Below are 25,764 nucleotides of genomic sequence, written 5' to 3' on the forward strand. Positions count from 1 at the left end.
AGAAGATTTGACAACATCATCTATTGTAGTTGCACAAACGATTTACAAATACATATATATGGTTTGCTATACTTTTTTCTTAAAACAAAAAAGATATAGGGCCGCGAATACCAAACTGAATCACCCGGTATACAGAATAATGTATAGAAGAACAGTATGATTTCTGTTAATTTTTGCAAAAATCTTGTAATTTTTTTTTCTAGAAAACGGAAACTAATTTTAAGTATATATTATAAATTTTGTATTCAGCATATGAAGATTAATAAAAAAAAAGTACTTTACGCGAAGAATACTTTTTTAAAGTCAAAATTTGTAGACTAGTGTAATTATAGGTATGTTTAAAGCGAATGAAGGTCTAAATTAAAAAAAAAAGTTAAGTTTGTTATGATTTTAATCCAAAAAATCTCAATATTGTTAAATTATATAACTTGAACAATATTTATGTACGACTGAAGAGCTAAAATTTTGACAATAAAAGAGTTTTCTTTTTGTCATTCTTTCTTCACCCATAATAACGAAAAAGTGTTTTAAAGTTCTTTGAAATATTGCTTTGGACGTCGAGCATCCAAATTTCTTAGAAATTTGGTCAAAAATAAGAGGTCGTTTTGTGATAGATATTTTTAGTGAGCTTTTATTTAAAGCAAATTACTTTAAAAACGCAAATGGAGCTAAGAGAGAATTTAAAGAATGGAGTTTGATTTATTAAGAGGACAAAAACAAAGTAACAGTTCATACTTAATTTATTTTTCCGTTGACCGCTTGTTAATTTCAATATTAATGAATTCTTTTGTCTAAATTATAGTGTATTAATGGACCTCATTAATACACTATTTTTCATTAATCAACGATTTTTGCGATTTTGACGTTTTGATTAAATTTTGATGTATAAACAACCTCGAACATGCATTGTTTGCACTTACCAACACTGCAGCAGGTAGTGCAGCAGGATTTTCTATATTTTATAGCTCCATAACTGCACAATTACAAATTTACTTTTTCAAAAACCGACATTTTTGGTTATAATTCGCATGTCATCTTTTTCAAAGGTAACTAGGTTTCCGTAGCAACCGTGATTTTTACGTGAAATTGAATGTGAATGGAGTTGACGTCTTCTGACACTCTTTGTGGAAAAGTGAATAGAAAGTGTTGAAAAATTTAAAAATAACCTACCCTGAGGACAAAAAAAGAATGAAGGTATTTATAAGGTCTCATCTTTATCGAAAAAGATGAAATTGGTTTTGATTTGGCTTTAATTTCAAAATTTGTCACCAAAAATAAAAGTTTGCGGTCAACGAAAAAATTTTGTAATCAACTCTTTTGTTAATGGGCGATTAATAATCTCAACTATTAAAGCCACTCACTCGCTACACTCGTTCGTGCTTTAAACAGTTTCGATTATTAATCGTCTTCATTAACAAACTAGTTTATTAAATAACTATTTCCGTTGACCGTTTGTTAATTTCAATATTAATGAATTATTTTGTCTAAAATATAGTGTATTAATGGACCTCATTAATACACTATTTTTCATTAATCAACGATTTTTGCGATTTTGACGTTTTGATGATATTTTGATCTATAAACAACCTCGGACCTGCCTTGTTTGCACTTACCAACACTGCAGCAAGTAGTGCAGCAGGGTTTTCTATATTTTTTCTACTTTGCGTTCGTACTGATGCTATTACTAGGAAAAGGCGTGATATAATAATAATACATACTAAAAATAGTGAAATTTAATTTTTTAATTTTGACGGATACTGTGGTGTCGCAGCAGACCGCAGACGTGACCTTGGGTGGAATCCTTCCACTTTAATGGTTTTAAATTTTAAATTATTTTTTTTCATTGACAATCCAACTCGAAAATTTTTAACCAATCGAATTGCAGCATTTTTCAAATTTGGACCAATCAAATTGATTTATAGTGAAAAAACACCGAGCAGAGTGAAAAAACAACCAGCTGAGTGAAAAAACAACTAGTGGTTTTTCAGCGAAAAAATTTATTTCAAAATGAAACGTCAAATTTATTAGGTCAACTCGATAAAAATTTTCTCGGTGGATTATCACGTCGAATACAATTCGTGGTCTAATTTTTTCTGCAAAATTTGTCATTTAAGGCATTCGTAACTTTTGCTTTTGGAAAATTACACTCGTCTCCTTCGTCGACTCGTGTAATTTTCGTTGCAAAAGCTACTCATGTCTTAAATGACAAATTTTGTCGGAAAAAATTAGACCACTTATTGTATTATATATGAAAAAATGGCAAAGTAGAAAAAATACTGTATGACATCTCGTTTATAAGGCATTTTATCGCACTTACTCCTTTAGGGCACTCCTCGCTAAGCTCGTCGTGCTCTAAAACCGTGCGTGCGATAAAATGCTTCTTATAAGACTCGTATCATATTATAGCTCCATAACTGCACAATTACGAATTCACCTTTTCAAAAGCCGACCTTTTTGGTTATAATTCGCATGTCATATTTTTCAAAGGTAACTAGGTTTTCTTAGCAAACGTGATTTTTACGTGAAATTGAATGTGAATGGAGTTGACGTCTTCTGACACTCTTTGTGGAAAAGTGAAGAGAAAGTGTTGAAAAATTTAAAAATGGCCTACCCTGAGGACAAAAAAAGGATGAAGGTATTTTATAAGGTCTCATCTTTATCGAAAAAGATGAAATTGGTTTTGATTTGGCTTTAATTTGAAATTTTGTCACAAAAAAAAAGTGTCTTGTATTGAAATCTTGTTCCTTCAAGAAATCGTGGCAAGTTTCAAATCTCCCAGGGATCAGTGTTATATTTTTCAAAAAAAATGTTGTTATCTGTTCAGAACAAAATTAATTCTAAATGGAAAATATTACCAAAATAAGAATTTTATCATGTACCTACGTAGCTATCGAACCATGACATAACAACTTATTAAATTTTTGTCCATACATAGAAATTTCATAATACACTGTCATAAAACATACATATTTTATTTATTATAATAGATACAGATATAGTAACAGTGATCAGTGCTAGCTCAAATCACAGTTTGACCGAGCATCATCTCAGGAGGGTAAATACAGGACACGTCAATATTAAAAACCCATCAGTCCCATCACAAAATATTTTTAATGCACAATTTTGTTTGCCTGGCGTAGAAAAATCTCCATTAGATTAATGTAAAGGAGTTATTTGACTAAACCTCTTCACCCATTGCTTGAATGGTTAATTCGTGTATCTGCAAATAATCTATTCAAAAACCACTCGTTCTTAACTATTAATTTGTTACTTGAACATCCGGTGGGGTCGATAGGACGTACAGTACTGCATTGGCCACATTTTCAGGTTGCAACCTTGGAAGTCTCTTCAGCCTTTCAAATGCTTTCGGATCGCGTCCCTTACCCTGGAGTAATTCAGTCGCCACTCTTCCTGGACTCACACTCTAAAATGTCACCAATCAGAAACAACTTCCAAACGAAACAAAAGTCTTTACCGTAATTTTGATCTTGAGTCCTAAATGTCGCAGCTCGTGTCTCAGTGTGTCGGTAAGAGCTGTGACAGCATATTTACTCGCTCCGTACACATGCAGTCCAGGAAACGGGGGTACGCTATGGCCAAGGGTGCTGTTAATGTGAATGATGTGGCCGTCAATGTTTTTTGCTTTCATAATGTTCACTGCTTCCCTGGTCGCAATGCACAAACCCATGATGTTGGTATCGAAAACGTTTTTCCATTTTTTCGTGTCCCCTTGTGTCGTTAAGTTTGTGTTTTCGGCAACTCCAGCGTTGTTCACTAAGACATGAACGGGACCCAGATTGTCGGAAGTCCATTTGAAGGCGTTCAGGATGTCTTCTTCCTTGGATATGTCTGCTTTGACGGCGTGAAGTTTACCTTTCTTGCCATGAAGTTTCTTGGCTAATTCTTCCACACGTTCAGAACGTCTGGCAAGACCAACCACCTTCAATCATTATTCAATGCAAAATTGTTCACGAAATTGTGAAATTACTCACCTGTAAACCTTCTTCGACCAGTTGTTGCGCAATGGCTGCACCGATTCCACCACTAGCACCAGTGACGATGGCGACTTTACCTACCCAGCGATCTAATGAAACAACCACCATTTTGACAATCTGTCCAAATCAACGTGATCTGATAAAGTGAATCTACCTCCATTCGTGTAGACATATTCATATATCTGGAAAATGTGGATGTAAGGCTCGACCTTGCGTTTATCTAATCTAGCATAGAAAATTATTTTTAAATATTTTTATCATGGAACTAGATAGTCCAGTCGCTAGGTAGGTACTTTCGGTGTGGCGGAAAAATGTTATTTGGTAGCTTTTGGTAATTCAGGTGAACAGATGCAAAAGAGAGTATTTTTTGCAACACATTTAGAATTGTTCTGTGTTCTTTAAGAGCAACTCTCATTTGGACATGCAAAAAATAATAATCAGTTCATATTTAGTTCATTATCTGAACAGCTCTAAATATTATAAAAAATTATCAAAATGTATTGTTCGTTCGGTATGGTGTTTAATAACACGTACTGGGTAGATCACGTTTAGCATACGTAGTTTGCCTGGTGCCCAATTCTCACATATTCATATTATATCCCAAGTGCAAAATTTTTTATCGGAAAATTTTTTGCTAATGAACGAAAACATCCATAAATGAGGTCAGAAGACCAATTATTATCAAATAAGAGCACGAGACGAAGTCGAGGGCTTTTATTTGATAATAATTGGTCTTCTGACCGAATAATTTATGGATGTTTGAGTTCATTAGCAAAAAATTTGCCGATATTAAAATTTTGCACGAGGGGTATACGGCTGATTATTTCCTGAATAGAATGAAAACAAACGCATTATTTCCAATCCTTTTTATTCAAAATAATTTATTTAAAAAAAAAAATCAGGTACCGACATTTTGTATCCGATTATTGCATATTGTGCATTTTAGAGAAATTTTATCAGGTTATTTTTTGTTTTCTCGCTTTGATTGGTCAATATTTGTCACGCAATTGGTTGCTACATACATGAAGGAAATAATCACTCGAAAAATAGGCAAATTTTCTCATGAGAAATGCAAAAGTGTATTCTGGACTTATGTCAGACGGATTGTTCCACTAGTAATCCGGAGAATTATTTCACCCAGTGTTTATCATGGGAAAATAATTTTTTCGCGAAAAATTCGACTGTCAAATGTGACACTTTTGTTAATACATAATTGTGTTTGTAAAAGAAAAAATTGAAGAATTCATTGCAATCCCAATAATGGTTGCCCAAGCACAAAGACTTTATCCGAAATTAGACCCGTTTGGTTTGGTGACCTTGCAAGCTATAAAGTTGCGTTTGAATTTGAAATTCGAGCACTGACAGATATTTAGTGCTAAATTGAATACCAACATAATTTTGTTTAAGTAATATTTATTATGTTAATGATTCAAAAATATGTTTTATTACAAAAGGCAGCACAAAAATATTGTATGGTACTCTTGTGAGAACTCCATTGCTTTACTCACTCACATACAGCGCTCGACTGCGTCTCGCGCCATATTACCGTTCGTAAAGCAATGGATCGTTTTCAACAACTATTACCTATTCAGCGATCCATTGAAACCATTTATGGCAATTACATTCTGAATATTGAAAAAAATTATCAAAGTGCGACGTTGTGTGGCATACAATATTAAAGTACCTACACGTGCCGCATAAACAGTCAGTTTGTGTTATCATTAAATACCAAGTTATAATAATGAGTTCCATGAGCTTCTAGAAGACAGAATTCAGTTTTTTGCCCGATTGTTTTGCAAATTAGAATCACATAATATTTGGTTGTTCGTTTTTTAGATAAATGGTTTCAAAGTCACTGATAATGATATGTTTAAATCGAATGAAGGTCTAAATTTGAAAAAAAAAGTTAAGTTTGTTATGATTTTAATCCAAAAAATCTCAATATTGTTAAATTCTATCACTTGAACAACATTTATGTATGACTGAAGAGCTAAAATTTTGATAATAAAAGAGTTTTCTTTTTCTCATTACTTCTTCACCCATAACGTCGAGCGTTCAAATTTGTTAGAAATTTGGTCGAATATGAGGTCGTTTTGTGATAGATATATTTAGTGAGCTTTTATTTAAAGCAAATTACTTTAAAAAAGCAAATGGAGCTAAGAGAATCTAAAGTATGGAGTTTAAACTATGTTTAGAGATTTATTAAGAGGACAAAAACAAAGTAACAGTTCATACTTCATTTATTTTATTGGTTAATTGTAAGTACATTTACAGACACAATGTGCACATTTTCTTAAATGAATAAATTTCTTTAAACTAGTCTAATTGTCAATTCGATAGCGATAGCTACTTTACCTCTCCGACGATTTATTAAAACTACCAAGTTGCAAATGCATCTCGGTTGATCAAACACCTCCAAACTAAAATCTGAACTGAAAGAAAATGTATTTTAGCTTGTCTGGCATTATTGCGGGAAATATGAAAGTTATTTTCCTTTAAAGTCTTGCGTTGAAATTTTGTTCCTTCAGGAAATCGTGGCAAGTTTCAAATATTCATATTTTTCATATTTCATATTTTGCAAAACATTTTTTTACTGTACAGGTTGGTCCAACACTTAATTTTATAGCGATTTAATATCAAATTGGTCCAAATATTGAAAGTTTTTTTTTGTCTTCGAGTTATAAAGCTCTTCAACTTTTTGATTGATCCACTTCCGACTTTGAATTGTAATTAGATAATAGCGAAAATTGCGATCAAATATCAAGTTATAGAAAGCTGGAATCCAAGACCGTTTATGGTAGGACTGAATAGGCCAGCTCCTAATGTGATAAACTGATAAATGGTAATGTGTTAGACCACCCTGTATGTATATAACAAAATTAATTCTAAATGGAAAATAGGACCAAAGGAAGAATTTTATCAGGTACGTAGCTATCGAACCATGACATTGCAACTTATTAAATTTTTGTCCATACCTAGGAATTTCATAATACACTGTCATAAAACAGATTTTATACAGTGAGTTTTTTTTAAGACTGGCCATAGGGTTTTACATGCTAATTTTTCAACCCCCTGTTAACTTTTGTTCCGATAAAAATATTCAAACCATTTTTGGAACAAAGTTGGAAGATTTTTTAAACTATCGGATAGATTACAATTTAATATCCCAAACCGTCGAAAAAGTTATGAAAAAAATATTTTTTAGCGCGTGAAAGCGTCCAAAATTGGAGATCGCAGGTGCTGGTTGAGCCGACAATGGCGCTAATCTGGCGGCCGCTCGACGTACTATTATTTCGGCGCCCTAAAAAATATTTGTTTCATAACTTTTTCGACGGTTTGGGATATTAAATTGTAATCTATCCGATAGTTTAAAAAATCTTCCAACTTTGTTCCAAAAATGGTTTGAATATTTTTATCGGAACAAAAGTTAACAGGGGGTTGAAAAATTAGCATGTAAAACCCTATGGCCAGTCTTAAAAAAAACTCACTGTATATTATAATAGATACAGATATAGTAACAGTGATGATCGGTGCCAGCTCAAATAGTAGTTTGACCGAGCATCATTCCAGGGGGCTAAGTAGGTACAGGACACTTCAATATCAAAAAACCCATCACAAGATATTTTTAATGCGAAATGTTTGTTTCCCTGGCGTGGAAAAATCTACATTAGATTAATGTAATGGAGTTATTGGACTAAAACGCTTCACCCATTGGTTGAATGGTTAATTCGTGTATCTGCAAATAATCTAGTCAAAAACTAGTCCTTCTGGACTATTAATTTGTTACTTGAACATCCGGTGGAGTCGATAGGACGTACAGCACTCCATTGGCTATATTTTCAGGTTGCAAGCTTGGAAATTTTTTCAACATTTCAAGTGCTTTCGGATCGCGTCCCTTACCATTGAGTAATTCAGTCGCCACTCTTCCTGGACTCACACTCTAAAATGTCACCAATCACAAACAACTTCCAAGCGAAACACACTTCTTTACCGTAGTTTTGATCTTGAGTTCCAAATGCCGCAGCTCGTGTCTCAACGTATCGGTGAGAGCTGTGACAGCATATTTACTCGCTGAGTACAAATTCAGTCCAGGAAAAGGGGGTACGGCATGGCCAAGGGTGCTGTTAATGTGAATGATATGGCCGTCAATATTTTTTGCTTTCATGATTTTGACTGCCTCCCGGGTCGCAATGCACAAACCCATGACGTTGGTGTCGAAGACTTTTCGCCATTTTTCTGTGTCCCCTTCTGTCGTTAAGTTTGTCTTTTCGGAAACTCCAGCGTTGTTCACCAAGATGTGAACAGGACCCAGGTTGTCGGAAGTCCATTTGAAGGCGTTGATGATATCTTCTTCCTTGGATATATCTGCTTTGACGCCGTGAAGTTTACCTTTCTTGCCTTGAAGTTTCTTGGCTAGTTCTTCCACACGTTCGACGCGTCGTGCAAGACCAACCACCTTAGATAATTAATAATTATTAAATGCAAAATTGTTCACGAAGTTGTGAAATTACTCACCTGTAAACCTTCTTCGACCAGTTGTTGTGCAATGGCTGCACCGATTCCACCACTTGCACCAGTCACGATGGCGACTTTACCTACCCAGCGATCTAATGAAACAACCACCATTTTGACAATCTTTCCAAATCAGCGTGTTCTGATAAACTAAATCTACCTGAATTCGTGTAGACCTATATATCTGGAAAGTGTGGATGCAAAGCTTGACCTTGCGTTTATCTAATCTAGGATAGAAACTTATTTTTAAATATTTTTATTGTGGAACTAAACTGTCTAGTCTCTAGGTACTTTTGGTATGGCGGAGAAATAATATTACTTATTTGGTAACTTTTGGTAATGCAAAAGAGAGTATTTTTTACAACACGTTTAGAATTATTTAGACATATGTTGAATGCTGCTCTTTACCATGGTATCTCTTTAAATTGAAATGGCTTAGAATTTGTAAAATTGATAACTGCTTGAAATTATAAGATTAACATTTTTTAATTTCATTTTGAGATCCTTCTAACTGAGGCCGAAAAAATTCCGTCAATAAATCCAAAGGATTGGTACTTTGTTGAAGAATTTCTTTGGAATTTTTGTCTAGAGCTGAGTAACTTATATCGACTGAATTATTATCAATTGTCTCATTGTTCTTTAAGAGAAACGCTCATTTGGATTTTGGACATACAAAAAATAACAATCAGTTCATATTTAATTCATTTTATTGATTTGTTTTACACATAGTTAACAATCAATGTTGCAAATTTGCATATTAAACTGATTCTCCGATTGGCTTAATTGTCAATTCGTGTATCTGAAAAAAATCTAATCAAGAACCACTAATTCTGAATAATCTGGTTCTTACCTGGACATTGGGTGCTGTAGACAGAACATATAATACCGAATCAGCCACATCTTCGCCTCTCAATTTTGGTTCCTCCTTCGTTTCCTGAACGTCCTGCAAATCTGTCTCAAAATGATTAGCTTTAATCAATCCTGTGTCGACAAATCCTGGACTGACACTCTAAAATTGCAACATTCGCCAACAACTTTCAAACGGAGCGAAATTATTTACCGTAATTTTTATTTTGAGCCCCAGACGATTAAACTCTTGTCTCAACGTTTCGGTCAGAGCCGTGACAGCAAATTTGCTTGCCGGGTACACATTCAGTCCTCCTACATCTAGTGCATTATGACCGCAGATGCTGTTAATGTGGACAATGTGACCGTCGATTTTTTCCGCTTTCATGATTTTGACCGCCTCTCTGGTCGCAATGCACAAACCTATGACGTTGGTGTCGAAGGTTTTCTTCCATTTTTCTGCATCTCCGTTCCAGAGGGTTGTATTGTGAAGGACTCCCGCACAGTTGATTAAAATGTGGACGGGACCTAGATTGTCAGTTGTCCATCTGAAGGCTTGCAGAATCTCGTCTTCTTTGCACATGTCGACTTTGACGGCGTGAAATTGTCCCTTTTTATCGTGGACTTTCTTACCGACTTGCTCCATATATTCGCACTGTCGATCAAAACCTGCCACCTGTTATAAGTTATAAGAAAGACAGGTCTAGCAACTGTTAAAAATAGTGGCAGTTCTTTACTTTTAAGCCTTGGTCGACTAATTGTCTCGCTGTTGCCGCTCCAATTCCAGAGTTGGCTCCAGTGACGATTGCTACTTTACCTCTCCAACGATCCATTGAGCCTACCATTTCTGACACGTCGCACTGGCGTTCTGAACTCGATGTGCTGGATTGATATGTATTAATAAGTACGCTAGCTATATAAATATTCATTTTGTTATCGTTGGTAATAAAACATACGATAATACATTCTATGTTACCAAACAGCCTTGAAATGTTTACCTGATTATTTTGGAATTTGTAATAGAAAATATTCGCTTTGGGAACTATGTTTTCTGTTTTTTGCAGTTTCTGCTATGTTACTGCTATGTTCAAACTGAACGAAAACCTAAATTATCTAAAGTTACTATTTAGTTTGTCGTGAGGTTATTCCCAAGAATTTGAATATTATTGAATTCTATAACTTGAATATTTCTGTTCGCTAAAAGAGCTAAAATAAAAGGATTTTCCTTTTGTCGTGCTTTAACCACCAATAATAACTCAAAGCATTCAAGGGTATAAATTTCATAATTTTTATTTTTAATTTCTTTTTGAATGAAATGTTGCCTTAGAAATCCAGTATCCTAATTTCTTAGCAAATTTGTTCCCCTTGTACGAGTATAATGTTCGGTGGATTCACTTCTACAGTGTTGAATTAAATCTTCAACTGTCATTCCTTCGGATAGACATATTTCTTTGGTATTTCAGGTCTTGTTGCACTATTTACAGAATCACGCCCCTTTCATGATTAATATTTTTGATCATTTTCTTCTCATTATACGAGTACTAAATAGTGTTGTGGTAGGTGTATTATTAATGAAATTTTATTTAAAATAAAATTGGATCAAAAAACTAAACTGTTGTCACGCCTGTATGATCAAACATAGAAATTTTTCTAAAAATCAAAATTGTTTAAGATATTTAATTAACGAAAAGTAGTACATTAACTGTGTTTATTAATGTACTGGTTTTCGGATTTGAGAAAAGATCGTACATTTTGGATCAACACAAAATGAAAATCGTAGCTCATGTCTGACTCGTTTTACTAATCTATCACAAATTTACATTCGTTAGTTTATTTAGATGTTTACTAAATCTAATTCGTTTCTCCGACTGGTTTAATCGTCAGTTCGTGTATCTGAAAATAATCCAATCAAAAACCACTCATTTTGAACAGTTTACATCTTACTTGAACATGTGGTGGCGTCGACAGGACATACAGAACCGAATCGACCACATCTTCAGACTTCAACAGTGGCATTTTTTTCATCTCTTCGGCGAGTTCCGCATCGATTACAAAATTATTAGTTTGGATGATTTCTGTGTCTACTGCTCCTGGACTTACGCTCTAAAATTCAGCAATAGCAAATAACTTTCTGACGGGGTGAAATTCTTTACCGTAATTTTGATCTTCAGTCCCAGATGGTTGAGCTCCTGTCTGAGCGTTTCAGTCAGAGCTGTGACAGCATATTTGCTCGCTGGGTATACATTTGATCCGGGAAAATTCGGTACGGTATGACCAGCGACGCTGTTAATGTGAATAATGTGACCGTCGATTTTTTCTGCTTTCATGACTTTCACGGCCTCTCTGGTTGCAACGCACAAACCCATGACGTTGGTGTCGAAGGTTTTCTTCCATTTTTCGGTGTCGCCGTCGATTAAATTTGTCTGCTGGATGATTCCGGCATTGTTTACCAAGATATGAACAGGACCCACATTGTCACAAGTCCATTTGAAAGCTTTCAGGATATCTTCTTCTTTAGAGATATCTGCTTTGATAGCGTAGAGTTTACCTTTCTGTCCTTGGAGTTTCTTGGCTAATTGCTCCACACGTTCAGAGCGTCGCGCAAGACCAACCACCTTCAATAATTATTCAATGCAAAATTGTTCGCGAAATAGTTAAATTACTCACTTGTAAACCTTCTTCGACTAGTTGCGTCGCAAGAGCTGCACCGATTCCAGCACTAGCACCAGTGACGATGGCCACTTTGCCTTTCCAACGGTCCATTGAAATCACCATTTTAAAAATTGTCACATCAACTAATTCTGGTAAACTGACTCTGTTTAAAATTGTGTGGACATATTTATATACCCAAAATATACAAGTCACGACCTTGCGTTTGCCATTCCGTACCTAAATTTCAATGTAATAGACACAATAAAATAATTCCACAATCGTCGTATTCTGCGGCCCATATTCTACAAGGTGCTGGAATATTTTTAAAGTTGTGTTACTACATATTATTTGTGTTACATATAAATTTTTAGATACACGTAACCATCTAGTATCTAGTGTTAAGTATATTCGTAGAAATGGTTATCTTTTCAGTTACTGAGTCATAAGCATGACTTGTTGAATACACCAAGATAAGTACGTTACATCAAAAAGAAAGAAAGTTCTTTATCGTAACTTACGATCAAAGAATGAAATAGTACTTTGTCACAAAACAGACTTACAATTGGATAAAGAAATTTGCCTTGTAATAATTTTTTATGGCGTAATCGTTTAATTCCGAAGGATAAAATACCTTCAGAACGTAATAATTATTGCTTAGTCAATATTATTTTACATATTATTAAATTGCTTAATGTTCATTCATGTTTTAATCTGTTTATTAATTCATTATAAATTTCATACAGTGCGTTCGTAAAGTTCGGAATAAATTCGATAAAACTGTAAGTATTAATTTCAATTTTTTTGGGAAAATGACAAATTTTACTCCAAAAATTTAGTTTAATTTTTATTGTAAAAATTTTAATTTAACAAACAAACATGTAAGGTTATCAATAACATTCAACACAATGTTGAAGCTGCCTCCCGCCAACCATTTAGCACTTACCGACACTTTGTACACTGCGCTCAATAATGTCAGGGCTTATTTGTTCCATTTCAGCGCGAATTCTCTGCCGCAAATATTCTAAATTGTTTGTTCCATTAAAATAAACCTCCGATTTTAACTAAACCCATAGAAAAAAAAATGTTTACCTTAAAAATTAAATTAAATTTTTGAATTATCAATTGTCATTTTCTCAAAAAAATTGTTATGTAATACTAAGGTCTATCAGAAAAAGAAGCAAAAAGTGGAGGTTGTGATTTAAAAAAATTATTGATGACGTCATACTTAAGAGATGAAAAGTTGTTAACATAAGTAAAGTACTGACGAATATGCGTTTTTTAAAAACAAAGTTGATCTCTTCGAGGATTTTTCTCAGAAATAAATACTTAGAGTTTTATCGAATTTATTCCGAACTTTACGAATGCACTGTATAATGAATTTATCAATATGAGTATCATGAGACTCTCAAATTGGTTTAATTGTCAGTTTGCGTGTCTGCAAATAACAAGGAACCATCCTTGCAGCAGCTGTGACATTCTTCAACTCCCGACAACAGAACCAAGAGTTGTAAAAAATAGGAAAATCTATGGTGATGATGGAATTTTTGGAAGTTTTCATGTTAAAAAGAAACAAAGTACATCTTTGATCTATTTTATTAATTTGATTCATAAATATGGAAGTTGTCTTAGACTAAAACATTTCTCCGACGGGTTTGATCATCAGTTCGTGTATCTGAAAATAATCTAATCAAAAACTACTCATTCTGACTGGTTCTCTCTTACTTGAACATGTGGCGGTGTTGACAAAACGTACAAAACCGAATCGGCCACATCTTCAGACTCCAACATCGGCATTTTCGTTCTCAGTCGTGGCATTTGCTTCATTGCTTCGACGATTTGCGGGGTGATTTCAAAATTATTGGTTTGGGCAATTTCAGTGTCTACTCCTCCCGGACTTACACTCTAAAATGTCAGTCACAAACAACTCTCAAGCGGAGGGAAGTTCTTTACCGTAATTTTTATTTTGAGCCCTAAATGGTTAAGTTCTTGTCTCAGCGTTTCAGTCAAAGCCGTCACTGCGTGTTTAGACGCAGGGTAGACATTCAATCCGGGAAAATTTGGTACTCCGTGACCCCCGACACTGTTAATATGGATAATGTGACCGTCGATTTTGTTAGATTTCATGACCTTGACCGCCTCTCTGGTTGCAATGCACAGACCCATGACGTTGGTGTCGAGGACTCTCTTCCATTTTTCGGTGTCGCCTTCGGTTAAATTTGTCTGCTGGATAATTCCAGCGTTGTTCACCAAGATATGAACCGGACCCAAATTGTCAGAAGTCCATTTGAAGGCGTTCAGAATGTCCTCTTCTTTAGAGATATCTGCTTTGACGGCATGAAGTTTACCTTTCTTACTTTGAAGTTTCTTAGCTAATTCCTCCACACGTTCAGACCGTCGTGCAAGACCCACCACCTTCGACAAAGACGGAATGGGAAGTTGTTCACGATGTTGTTAAATCTCACCTGCAAACCTTCTTCGACCAATTGTTTCGCTACGGCTGCACCAATTCCAGCACTAGCACCAGTGACGATGGCCACTTTGCCTCTCCAGCGTTCCATCGAGATCACCATGTTTTCGAATCAACTTGTTCTGAGAAAGTGAACCTGTTTAAATTCGTACAGATAATTCAACTAAAGCAAACAGTCTTATCTCAGTTTTTATTTATTGCATCACTAGATTATGATAAAAACGAAAATAAAAGACAATTCAATACATTCATTTGTACAATGTTAAATTACATTTACAAGTACGCAGAGAGATATGTGGATATATGGAAGTATTTTTGTAAATATGAAAAGTGAACCAAAATGCAATTGCTTTTACAAATAAATAATAAACTATTGAATTTTTATCTAAATTTTATTAAGATCAAAATAATAATCCATATTTGATTGAATATAATACGTCTTTAACATCAGTTTAATCATTTTTTGAACTAAAGCACTTCTCCCATTGGTTGAATTGTCAACTCGGGTATCTGAAAATATCATAATCAAAAACCGCTCATTCTTCATCTTACTTCATCTCTTACTTGAACATCTGGAGGAGTAGATAGGACGTACAAAACCGCATTGGCCACATTTTCAGATGTCAACTTTGGATGTTTCTTCATCTCTTCAATTCTTTTCGGATCGGTTATAGCATTCCGCCCAAATTCAGTTTCCACTATTCCTGGACTCACACTCTACAATTTAGAAAATCACAAACAACTTCGAAACCTAGCGCATTTCTGTACCGTAATTTTGATCTTGAGTCCCAAATGTCTCAACTCGTGTCTCAGCGTTTCAGTCAGAGCCGTCACAGCAAATTTGCTGGCTGGATACACATTACCTCCAGGTGAAGGCAGTACACGGTGACCAAGAACGCTGTTAATGTGAATAATGTGGCCGTCAATTTTTTTAGCTTGCATGATTTTGACCGCCTCTCTGGTCGCAATACACAAACCCATGACGTTGGTGTCGAAGATGCTCTTCCATTTTTCAGTGTCGCCTCCGATTAAGTTTGTCTCTTGGATAATTCCAGCGTTGTTCACCAAGATATGAACCGGACCCAAATTGTCAGAAGTCCATTTGAAAGCCTTCAGAATGTCTTCTTCTTTAGAGATATCCGCTTTGACGGCGTGAAGTGTACCTTTTTTGCCTTGAAGTTTCTTGGCTATTTCTTCCACACGTTCGACGCGTCGTGCAAGACCAACCACCTTCGATAATTATTCAATGCAAAATTGTTCACGAAATAGTTAAATAGCTCACCTGCAAACCTTCTTCGACCAATTGTTCCGCAATGGCCGCACCGATTCCAGCACTAGCACCAGTGACAATGGCCACTTTGCCTCTCCAGCGATCCATCGAGACCACCATCTTTTCAAATCAACTTGTTCTGAGAAAATGAACCAGTTTAAATTCGTGTAGATAATAATCCATCTAAAATATGCTGGTCATACCTCAATTTTTATCTATTGTGTCATCAGATTATGATAAAAACTAAAGTAAACAACAAATCAATACATTCAATTGTACAATGGTGAATGTAGTTAAGGTTTTCACAAATAAGTAATAAACCATTAAATTTTTATTTAAATTTTATTAAGAACAAAAATAATAATCCATGTTTAATTATCAGTCTGGACTAAAACATTTCTCCCATTGGTTGAATAGTCAATTCGGGTATCTGAAAATATCATAATCAAAAACTACTCTTTCCAAACAATTCATCTATTACTTGAACATCCGGAGGAGTTGATAGGACGTACAAAACCGCATTGGCCACATTTTCAGACGTCAACTTTGGATGTTTCTTCATCGCTTCAATTCTTTTCGGATCGGTTATAGCATTCCGACCAAATTCAGTTTCCACTATTCCCGGACTCAAACTCTACAATTTAGAAGATCATAAACAACTTCCAAACGGGGCACGTTTTCGTACCGTAATTTTGATCTTGAGCCCCAAATGTCTCAACTCGTGTCTCAGCGTTTCAGTCAGAGCTGTGACAGCAAATTTGCTGGCTGGGTATACATTCAGTCCAGGAAGAGGGGGTATGCCATGGCCAAGGGTGCTGTTAATGTGAATGATATGGCCGTCAATTTTTTTAGCTTGCATGATTTTGACCGCCTCTCTGGTCGCAATACACAAACCCATGACGTTGGTGTCGAAGATGCTCTTCCATTTTTCGGTGTCGCCTCCGACTAAGTTTGTCTCTTGGATAATTCCAGCGTTGTTCACCAAGATATGAACCGGACCCAAATTGTCGGAGGTCCATTTGAAAGCCTTCAGAATGTCTTCTTCTTTAGAGATATCTGCTTTGACGGCGTGAAGTTTACCTTTTTTGCCTTGAAGTTTCTTGGCTGTTTCTTCCACACGTTCGACGCGTCGTGCAAGACCAACCACCTTCGATAATTATTATTCAATGCAAAATTGTTAACGAAATGTGTAGTTGTATTGCTCACCTGTAAACCTTCTTCGACCAATTGTTTTGCAATGGCCGCACCGATTCCAGCACTAGCACCAGTGACGATGGCCACTTTGCCTCTCCAGCGATCCAGGGAACTCAGCGACATTTTGGTGATCTTTTCAAATCAGCCTGTTCTCATCAACTAAATCTGTTTGAGTACCTGTAGAGAGATTTATACAAAATGTGCAAGTCATGACATTGCTTTTCTCAATAGCTTATCTAATCTTCTTAACATGTTATAAATTTACACTTTGGTTAGAACAATGTATCTATATGATTATTTTCAAATATAAATATATTTATCAATTATCACATGTTAATATCAATTAAGTTGTTTTTGTCGCAAAAAGCGTCAAGGTTGGGAGATTTATGCTGTTGAAAGTGATTTTTAATAGTGTAACCATTATTATTAAATCAATCATCAACTATTAAATTTTTAGTAAAAGTTTATTACGAACAAAATAATAATTCATATTTAATTAATTATAATATGTCTTTAAAATCATCAGTTTAATCATTTTTTGGACTAAAACTCTTCTCCCATTGGTTGGATTGTCAATTCGGGTATCTGAAAATAACATAATCAAAAACCGCTACTCATTCTTCACCTTACTTCATCTCTTACTTGAACATCCGGAGGAGTAGATAGGACGTACAAAACCGCATTAGCCACACTTTCAGACGTCAACCGAGGAAATTTCTTCATCTCTTCAAGTACTGTCGGATCCGTTATAGCATTCCGAGCAAATTCACTGGCCACTCTTCCTGGACTGAGACTCTACAATTTCAAAAATAACAACCAACTTCCCAACCTGACGTATTTCTGTACCGTGCTTTTGATCTTGAGCCCCAAGTGTCTCAGCTCGTGTCTCAGCGTTTCAGTCAGTGCTGTCACAGCAAATTTGCTGGCTGGGTACACATTCCTTCCAGGTAAAGTCAGTATACGGTGACCAACGATGCTGTTAATGTTGATAATGTGGCCGTCGATCTTGTTAGCTTGCATGATTTTGACTGCCTCCCTGGTCGCAATGCACAAACCCATGACGTTGGTTTCGAAGATTTCTCTCCATTTTTCTGTGCTCCCATCTATCGTCAGGTTTGTCCTGTGGGTGAGTCCAGCGTTGTTCACTAAGATGTGAACAGGACCCACATTGTCGGAAGTCCATTTGAAGGCGTTCAGGATGTCTTGTTCCTTGGATATATCTGCTTTACAAGCGTGAAGTTTCCCTTTTTTCCCTTGAAGTCTTTTGGCTAGTTCTTCCACACGTTCCACGCGTCGTGCAAGACCGACCACCTTCGATAATTATTCAATGCAAAATTGTTCATGAAATAGTTAAATTGCTCACCTGTAGACCTTCTTCGACCAACTGCTCCGCAAGGGCTGCACCGATTCCAGCACTAGCACCAGTGACAATTGCCACTTTGCCTCTCCAGCGATCCAGTGAAATCAGCGACATTTTGGTGATCTTTTCAAATCAACCTGTTCTCATAAACTGAATCTGTTTGAATTGCGTGTAGACATATTTATACAAAATATGAAAGTCATCATGACCTTGCATTTCTCAATGGTTTATCTAATCTCCTTAACGTACAATTATAACATAATTGTATCCTTTGGTGTTTAAAAAATAATTAGAGAAGTGTACTTTTCGGTTCAATTTAAATGCGTTCTTTTCAAACCAGTTAACGTGTGTTTTATTGAATAATTCATCAAGTTGGCTATGACGTTTTAATGAAAGAAGATAGAGCGAAGAAGGGATGATGGATGATAGTTGACAGATGTCATTTGTGTTTCACGCGTGTAACGTAACGTCTTTTTTTAGTTGAATCTCGTTTCCTGTGGAATAACAATAAATCAACATTCGTTTTTTCTAACACTTTAAGAAAACTTTGGCCAGAGCTGTAAATTTGTTTCTTGGAACTGCTAGTCTTTTGCGAAAACCAGGCACTGAAGCAGTTCGAAAACGAACAGACGAAATTGTTGCTAATGCTCAAGACTTTATGTTAAATGCACCAAAAGCATCAATCCGACAATTGCGTTTACATCTTTATCCCTATTGTGTCTCCCGCAGTGCAGGAATTGAAGCTAGTAGATTGTCCAAGAAGATTAAATCTTTGCAATTGATTTGTGGACAACGTAGGCAATAATGTCTCGGTGTGCATTTCATGCTTTCAATATTAAAAAAAAAACACATCTATGGTCCATTTTTTACGTCCCTTTAAAAATTACAGAATACGCCCCAGAGCCTGTTATTTAAAGATAACACCCTAGGGAATTATTTCTATAATAACGTCTCAGAAAATTGGGTCATTATCGTTCGATAACAATAAAGTTGGACATTAAGGGCCGGTTTTTCAATCGATGATTAATTTTTGATTAAGGTTTAATTTGTAATTAACACAATGTTACCGTTTTTCAACCTATGATTAACAAAAAAGTTCATGTTAATTCTTATTTCACAATGTTGTGAAAAATTATTCAAAGGCTACTTGATGAACATTCGAATTAAACACTCGATAGTTCCATGTAAGATTATCTTGGCGTTGCCTGAATCGAAGGCGTGACATGTGAAAAGCACTTAGATACTTAGATGAAAAAAATCAAACCAACAAACATGTCTCTATCACATCTTATTATCAATTAATGCAGCAATTATGTTGTTTTTGCCACAAAATCCGATTAGGTCGAGAGGTTTGTGGTGAAAGTAATTTTCAATGGCGCAATTAGTTTTACTATTATGTATTAGTTTTAAACACGCTTCGGTAGTTTAACCACGTATTCATGTTTGGAGAAGATGTGCACGTCAATGAATGCAACATTTTTTTCAGACTATCAAATATATCACATTCTTATAAGAATGACAAATGGCAAAGAACCTACCTCATTGTGAAACAGGCTTCGGCGTATATCATTCTGCGCAACTAAAGCCCCATCCCCCTTTTTTTTAACTATATCTGTTCGTTGTCCCGGTTATACAGGGTGTTCTCGAAGTTGACGCGTTCCTTGTAACACGAGGTACTACACATTATTCTTAAGAATTTTAGCCTAAATCTTCTTAGTAAAATGTTTGTATTAACGGAGATAATTGATTGTATATTTTTTTTGTTTTCTAAAATTTTAAGTCCGGTCCTGTCCATTTCTCCGCTGTACTAGATTAATAACTAACCTGGCCCAGAATGGTGTCTTTCCGGAAATCGCTTTGCAATACTCTCTGGACGCTGCAGATGCATTCTGATAACGTGATAACATTGCATTTGCAACATGTCTGTGAGCTCATTATTTTCCTAATAATAAAGCCATTTCGACTAATTAGATGACAACTCTGACAGTAGTTTTGATTAACGTCCATGCTTATTTGATTTTTTTTTGTCAATTCCAATTTCTAATAAATCAGCGCAAATTTGAGCAGGACCGGTTTCAAAAATTTCAAAAAAATTAACTTATTGTATCTTCATTGCCGTACACATTTTACTAAGGTGATTTTGGCTAAAATTCTTTAGAACAACGCATACTATCACATGTTAAAAGGAACGCCTCAACTTCGAAAACACCCTGTATAATATTTTTGAAAAGTTTGTATTACGTATTATTCTTGTTGCATTTATTTTTATATACATGTAACCATGTAGTAACTATAATAGTGTTAAGTATATTCATATATTATACAACTAGAGGATTGAAAATTCTCGATTATACGAGACGTGTTGCCCGGAAACACCACGAGATCGTAGATCGAGTGGTATTTCCGGCAACACGTCGAGTAATCGAGAATTTTCCATCCTCGAGTTGTATACGGGTAGACTATATCATGAATTAAATAAATAAATAAATAAACAGGTTCCCGAAACCGACTGGGCGCATTCAGTATCAGAGCGATTTAATGTGACGTTAATGTGACAGTTAGCGCAAAAATATTTGTAAGTTAAGGCGGCGAGCGAAAATACAAAGGTTGGTATATTCGAATATACAAAGGTTCGTATATTCGAAATCGCCCTGGTTACTACAATAACCGCTGTAATACATGGTAACTAAAGAAAATCAAAGATTCTTATTGGTTTAGAATGTAATGAATGATATAGTCGCAGAAATGATATTATCTTGTTGTTTATGTATTTCAGTCACAAGCGTAATTTGTTGAATACACCAAGATAAGTAAGTTACATCAAAAAGTATAAAGAGCTCTTTATCTTTGCTTACGATCAAAGAATGGAATAGAAATTTTTTATTAAAAAACACTCTTACAATTAGATAAAGACAAGTTGCAAGTCATTTTTTATGCCGCAATCGTTTAATTCCGAACGACAAAATATCTTCAGAGCTTCACTAATTATTAATTATTTAGATGTTATACAACTGCTTAAAATTATTTTTCCTGAAAGCGTCAAAGAAAATCAAAATTTCAAGGCTATCTTGACCCTAGAAAATTGATCTTTACCTGACTAGTACTGTAAAATTATTACCTGACTCGTATTACAGTACTGGTAAAATGTAAGGTGGGTAATAAATCTTGTATTACAGCGGCCGCAACATCTGACTACATTATAAGGAACGTCATTTTCTTCTTCGATCATGTCCAGTTTTTTATTTATCAAAACACTGCACCCCAAAATATAAAAAATACACTGTAAACTGTACGAAACGAAAACTAATAAAACTGCTTGTTTATAAATATTTTTTTCATGCCACCATGGATACCGGAACCCGACGTTTTTTAACAGACGTGATTAGGTTGTAAAATTTCACATTTTTACGAATATTTGTTTTTAATTTTGCGGTTTCAGGAAAATTCTTATACATTATACGTCATGAAAGTGTGACTACGCTACGCATCCTCGTACTCTTCAATAAGCAATAAATATTGGCTTGGATGACAATAATTGTGGAACATTACATCAAAGAGAAACAAAAGGTAATTGCTTTCTCAAATAAATAATAAACTATTAAATTTTTATCTAAATTTTATTAAGTAACTACAAAATATGTAATAATCCATATTAAAAAAAAAAACTTCTGAAGTTTCAGGTTTTGCCGCTGAAATTTCGTCAAATTACGTATTTAAAGGTTTAGCTTTTGCAACCTCAGGCGATTCAAAATCAAAGAAATTCCTTTTTGAGAAGATTTCCCTTGCCATTCAACGTGGAAACGCTGCAAGCATTCGGGCACTTTTCCAGATTCCGCATTATTATGTTATGTACTCGTATATAATCCATATTTGATTAATTATAAAATGTCTTTAAAATCGTCGTTTTAATAATTTTTTGGACTAAAACTCTTCTCCCATTGGTTGGATCATCAATTCGGGTATCTGAAAATATCATAATCAAAAACCGCTCATTCTTCAACTTATTCCATCTCTTACTTGAACATCCGGAGGAGTAGATAGGACGTACAAAACCGCATTAGCCACACTTTCAGATGTCAACCGTGGAAGTTTCTTCATCTCTTCAAGTATTTTCGGATCGGTTACAACATTCTGTCCAAATTCAGTAGCCACTCTTCCTGGACTCAAACTCTATAACTTAAAAAATGATAAACAACTTCCAAAACTACGTCATTGTTGTACCGTAATTTTGATCTTGAGCCCCAAGTGTCTCAACTCGTGTCTCAGCGTTTCAGTCAGAGCCGTAACAGCAAATTTGCTGGCTGGGTACACATTCCTTCCAGGTAATGTCAGTATACGGTGACCAACGATACTGTTAATGTGGATAATGTGGCCGTCGATTTTTTTAGCTTGCATGATTTTGACCGCCTCTCTGGTCGCAATGCACAAACCCATGACGTTGGTTTCGAAGATTTGTCTCCACTTTTCTGTGTCTCCTTCTGTCGTCAGGTTTGTTTTCTGGGCGACTCCAGCGTTGTTCACCAAGATATGGACAGGACCCACATTATCGGAAGTCCATTTGAAGGCGTTCAGAATGTCTTCTTCCTTAGATATATCTGCTTTGACGGCGTGAAGTTTTCCTTTCTTGCCTTTAAGTTTCTTGGCTAGTTCTTCCACACGTTCGACGCGTCGTGCAAGACCAACCACCTTCGATAGTCATTCAGTGCATAATTGTTCAGGAAATAGTTAAATTGCTCACCTGTAAACCTTCTTGGACCAATTGTTCCGCAATGGCTGCACCGATTCCAGCACTAGCACCAGTGATGATGGCCACTTTGCCTCTCCAGCGATCCAGTGAAATCAGCGACATTTTGGTGATCTTTCCAAATCAAGCTATTCTCATAAACTGAATCTGATCAGGTGCGTGTAGGCCGATTTATCAGAATATTCAAGTCATGATCTGACATTTCTCAGTAACTTATCTAATCTCCTCAACACATTATCTAAGTCTACACTTTGACGTTCAAAAAAATATTGTGAGAAAAAATCTATACAGGGTGTTTTCGAAGTTGAGGCATTCCTTGTAACACGATGTACTATACATTATTCTTAAGAATTTTAGCCTAAATCTTCTTATAGTATTGCCGTTATAACTTTTTATCTGCTCCGCCCACTAAAATTGACCACTCAGAATCAAAGCCAGATTCAATCTGTACAACTTTTCATCACATTTTGCTGTCAAGTTCACAATTATTGTTTTAGGTTCTAAAAAATAAAATGTCATTCAGACAATTCGAATGTCAGAAATTTTTACTGTGTAAATCAGATCGTCTTAACAACCTATTTGATTGGTAACTAAGAAAATGAAATGGGCGGGGCAGATAAAATGTTACGTTGTCCTTAGTATAGTAAAATGTTTGTATTAACGGAGATAATTGATTGTATATTTTTATTGTTTTCTAAAATTTTGAGTCCGGTCCTGTCTATTGCTCCGCTGTACTAGATTAATAGCTGACGTGGCTCTGGATGGTATCTTTCTGGAAATCGCTCTGGGTAGTCTCTGGACGCCGCAGCTGCATTCTGATAACGTGATAACATTGCCCATACATTAGCAACATATCTGAGAGCTCATTATTTTCGTAATGATAAAGCCATTCCGACTAATTAGATGACAACTCTGACAATATTTTTGATTAACGTCCATGCTCATTTGATTTTTTTTTTTGTCAACTCTTAATTTCTAACAAATCAGCGCAAATTCGAGCAGGACCGGTTTCAAAAATTTCAAAAAAATTAACTTATTGTATCTTCATTGCCGTACACATTTTACTCAGGTGATTTTGGCTAAAACTCTTTAGAACAATGCAGACTATCACATGTTAAAAGGAACGCCTCAACTTCGCAAACACCCTGTATAAATATTTTAATGTCCGACTTTATTGTTATCGAACGATAATGACCCAATTTTCTGATACGTTACCATAGAAATAATCCCCTAGAACGTTATTTTTAGATAACAAGCTCTAGGATATTATATGTCCCTTGTTGCTTAGTTACGACCAAGTTTAATGTATATACCGGGTGTATTATGATAAATCTTTGGTGCTATAACAAAATCATTTAGAAACACTATAGCCCGACATGCTATGATTTTTTTTTTGACATTATATTTTTTGACAGACCGCAGCTAACTTTGTTTTATAAGTTGCACTGTATATTTTTTTAATCTTTATTCTGATAGATGTTTATCTTCTGAATACACAAACATTAAAATAAAAAATCAAATACAAAAGTAATCATTCATATTTGATTCATGTAGATTTTTTTTGGACTAAAACTCATCTCCCATTGCTTGAATTGTCAATTCGGGTACCTAGAAAAAGTCTAATCAAACCCATTCTTCCAAAACGATTAATCAATTACTTGAACGTCCGGTGGAGTCGACAGCACATACAAAACCGCATTGGCCACATTTTCAGGCTTCAACCTTGGAACGTTCTTCATCTGTTCAAGTATTTTTGGATCGGTTACATTACCAAATTCTGTGGCACATCTTCCCGGACTCACACTCTGAAACTTCAACAATCACAAACAACCTCCAAACGGGGCGACATTCTTTACCGTAATTTTGACCTTAAGTCCCAAATGTCTCAATTCGTGTCTCAGCGTTTCGGTCAGAGCTGTGACACAGTGTTTGCTCGCTGGATACACATTCCGTCCTGGTAAATTCGGTACGCGGTGACCAGTGGTGCTGTTAATGTGGATAACGTGACCGTCGATTTTTTTAGCTTGCATGATTTTGACCGCCTCCCTGGTCGCAATGCACAAACCCATGACGTTGGTGTCGAAGATTTTTCTCCATTTTTCTGTGTCCCCTTCTGTCGTCAGGTTTGTCTTCTGGGTGAGTCCAGCGTTATTCACCAAGATATGGACGGGGCCCAGGTTGTCGGAAGTCCATTTGAAGGCGTTCAGGATGTCTTCTTCCTTGGATATATCTGCTTTGACGCCGTGAAGCTTACCTTTCTTGCCTTTAAGTTTCTTGGCTAGTTCTTCCACACGTTCGACGCGTCGTGCAAGACCAACCACCTTCGATATAATTATTCAATGCAAAATTGTTCACGAATTATGTAGTTAATTTGCTCACCTGTAAACCTTGTTCGACCAATTGTTCCGCAATAGCTGCACCGATTCCAGCGCTAGCACCAGTGACGATGGCCACTTTGCCTTTCCAGCGATCCAGTGATATTGGCGACATTTTGGTTATCCTTTCTAATCAACCTGTTCTGATAAACTGAATCTGTTTGAGTGCGTGTAGACATATTTATACGAAATATTGAAATCATGACTTTACATTTGTCAATAGCTTATCTAATCTTCTTAACATATTATGAGTCTATACTTTGGTGTTTAAAAATTATTTAGAAAAATGTATCTATGATTATGCGTTTTTAAAATATTTAATCACTTAAGATTTATATCAAAAAATTGA

General features: G+C 35.5%; 12 protein-coding genes across 16 annotated transcripts in view; 2 read left to right on the forward strand and 10 right to left on the reverse strand.

The window, feature by feature from the left end:
* LOC138136240 (cyclic GMP-AMP synthase-like receptor) overlaps nt 1–25,764 on the forward strand; it is a 200,949-nt gene that overhangs the window by 50,926 nt on the left and 124,259 nt on the right. The gene's annotated exons all lie outside the window — the stretch shown is intronic.
* LOC138136209 (puratrophin-1-like) overlaps nt 1–25,764 on the forward strand; it is a 215,879-nt gene that overhangs the window by 46,701 nt on the left and 143,414 nt on the right. The gene's annotated exons all lie outside the window — the stretch shown is intronic.
* On the reverse strand, nt 2,965–4,168 carry LOC138141552 (farnesol dehydrogenase-like). Its single transcript, XM_069062287.1, has 4 exons — nt 3,993–4,168; nt 3,476–3,940; nt 3,272–3,424; nt 2,965–3,220 (listed from the first exon to the last, which is right to left on the reverse strand). The coding sequence occupies exons 1-4, from the start codon at nt 4,101–4,103 to the stop codon at nt 3,179–3,181; spliced, it is 771 nt and encodes a 256-aa protein (XP_068918388.1). The 5' UTR covers nt 4,104–4,168; the 3' UTR covers nt 2,965–3,178.
* Nucleotides 6,224–8,686, reverse strand: LOC138123820 (farnesol dehydrogenase-like). Its single transcript, XM_069038646.1, has 4 exons — nt 8,511–8,686; nt 7,987–8,451; nt 7,783–7,935; nt 6,224–7,731 (listed from the first exon to the last, which is right to left on the reverse strand). Exons 1-4 carry the CDS (start codon nt 8,619–8,621, stop codon nt 7,690–7,692), a joined length of 771 nt encoding a protein of 256 aa, XP_068894747.1. The 5' UTR covers nt 8,622–8,686; the 3' UTR covers nt 6,224–7,689.
* Nucleotides 9,197–10,632, reverse strand: LOC138123780 (farnesol dehydrogenase-like). 2 transcript variants are annotated; one of them, XM_069038592.1, is made up of 4 exons: nt 10,091–10,632; nt 9,568–10,029; nt 9,358–9,450; nt 9,197–9,306 (listed from the first exon to the last, which is right to left on the reverse strand). In XM_069038592.1, exons 1-4 carry the CDS (start codon nt 10,280–10,282, stop codon nt 9,265–9,267), a joined length of 789 nt encoding a protein of 262 aa, XP_068894693.1. In that variant the 5' UTR covers nt 10,283–10,632; the 3' UTR covers nt 9,197–9,264. The 2 variants fall into 2 exon arrangements, with proteins under 2 accessions (XP_068894693.1, XP_068894684.1); XM_069038583.1 differs by having other exon boundaries at nt 9,358–9,516; nt 10,091–10,611.
* Nucleotides 11,135–12,271, reverse strand: LOC138123830 (farnesol dehydrogenase-like). Its single transcript, XM_069038654.1, has 4 exons — nt 12,021–12,271; nt 11,507–11,968; nt 11,298–11,456; nt 11,135–11,246 (listed from the first exon to the last, which is right to left on the reverse strand). Exons 1-4 carry the CDS (start codon nt 12,126–12,128, stop codon nt 11,205–11,207), a joined length of 771 nt encoding a protein of 256 aa, XP_068894755.1. The 5' UTR covers nt 12,129–12,271; the 3' UTR covers nt 11,135–11,204.
* LOC138123792 (farnesol dehydrogenase-like) lies at nt 13,583–14,625 on the reverse strand. Of its 2 annotated transcripts, none has more exons than XM_069038604.1 (4): nt 14,468–14,625; nt 13,956–14,417; nt 13,728–13,907; nt 13,583–13,677 (listed from the first exon to the last, which is right to left on the reverse strand). In XM_069038604.1, exons 1-4 carry the CDS (start codon nt 14,573–14,575, stop codon nt 13,636–13,638), a joined length of 792 nt encoding a protein of 263 aa, XP_068894705.1. In that variant the 5' UTR covers nt 14,576–14,625; the 3' UTR covers nt 13,583–13,635. The 2 variants fall into 2 exon arrangements, with proteins under 2 accessions (XP_068894705.1, XP_068894715.1); XM_069038614.1 differs by having other exon boundaries at nt 13,583–13,688.
* LOC138123871 (farnesol dehydrogenase-like) lies at nt 14,846–15,911 on the reverse strand. Its single transcript, XM_069038700.1, has 4 exons — nt 15,755–15,911; nt 15,241–15,702; nt 15,037–15,189; nt 14,846–14,982 (listed from the first exon to the last, which is right to left on the reverse strand). The coding sequence occupies exons 1-4, from the start codon at nt 15,860–15,862 to the stop codon at nt 14,941–14,943; spliced, it is 765 nt and encodes a 254-aa protein (XP_068894801.1). The 5' UTR covers nt 15,863–15,911; the 3' UTR covers nt 14,846–14,940.
* Nucleotides 16,066–17,107, reverse strand: LOC138123859 (farnesol dehydrogenase-like). The gene is made up of 4 exons (XM_069038697.1): nt 16,949–17,107; nt 16,428–16,889; nt 16,224–16,376; nt 16,066–16,172 (listed from the first exon to the last, which is right to left on the reverse strand). Exons 1-4 carry the CDS (start codon nt 17,057–17,059, stop codon nt 16,131–16,133), a joined length of 768 nt encoding a protein of 255 aa, XP_068894798.1. The 5' UTR covers nt 17,060–17,107; the 3' UTR covers nt 16,066–16,130.
* On the reverse strand, nt 17,382–18,464 carry LOC138123812 (farnesol dehydrogenase-like). Its single transcript, XM_069038635.1, has 4 exons — nt 18,300–18,464; nt 17,783–18,247; nt 17,579–17,731; nt 17,382–17,521 (listed from the first exon to the last, which is right to left on the reverse strand). The coding sequence occupies exons 1-4, from the start codon at nt 18,408–18,410 to the stop codon at nt 17,480–17,482; spliced, it is 771 nt and encodes a 256-aa protein (XP_068894736.1). The 5' UTR covers nt 18,411–18,464; the 3' UTR covers nt 17,382–17,479.
* On the reverse strand, nt 21,895–23,192 carry LOC138123802 (farnesol dehydrogenase-like). Its single transcript, XM_069038626.1, has 4 exons — nt 23,035–23,192; nt 22,518–22,982; nt 22,314–22,466; nt 21,895–22,259 (listed from the first exon to the last, which is right to left on the reverse strand). Exons 1-4 carry the CDS (start codon nt 23,143–23,145, stop codon nt 22,218–22,220), a joined length of 771 nt encoding a protein of 256 aa, XP_068894727.1. The 5' UTR covers nt 23,146–23,192; the 3' UTR covers nt 21,895–22,217.
* LOC138123880 (farnesol dehydrogenase-like) lies at nt 24,491–25,585 on the reverse strand. Its single transcript, XM_069038713.1, has 4 exons — nt 25,420–25,585; nt 24,897–25,361; nt 24,699–24,845; nt 24,491–24,648 (listed from the first exon to the last, which is right to left on the reverse strand). Exons 1-4 carry the CDS (start codon nt 25,528–25,530, stop codon nt 24,607–24,609), a joined length of 765 nt encoding a protein of 254 aa, XP_068894814.1. The 5' UTR covers nt 25,531–25,585; the 3' UTR covers nt 24,491–24,606.

Source organism: Tenebrio molitor, chromosome 1 (assembly GCF_963966145.1).
Source record: "Tenebrio molitor chromosome 1, icTenMoli1.1, whole genome shotgun sequence".
NCBI lineage: Eukaryota > Metazoa > Arthropoda > Insecta > Coleoptera > Tenebrionidae > Tenebrio > Tenebrio molitor.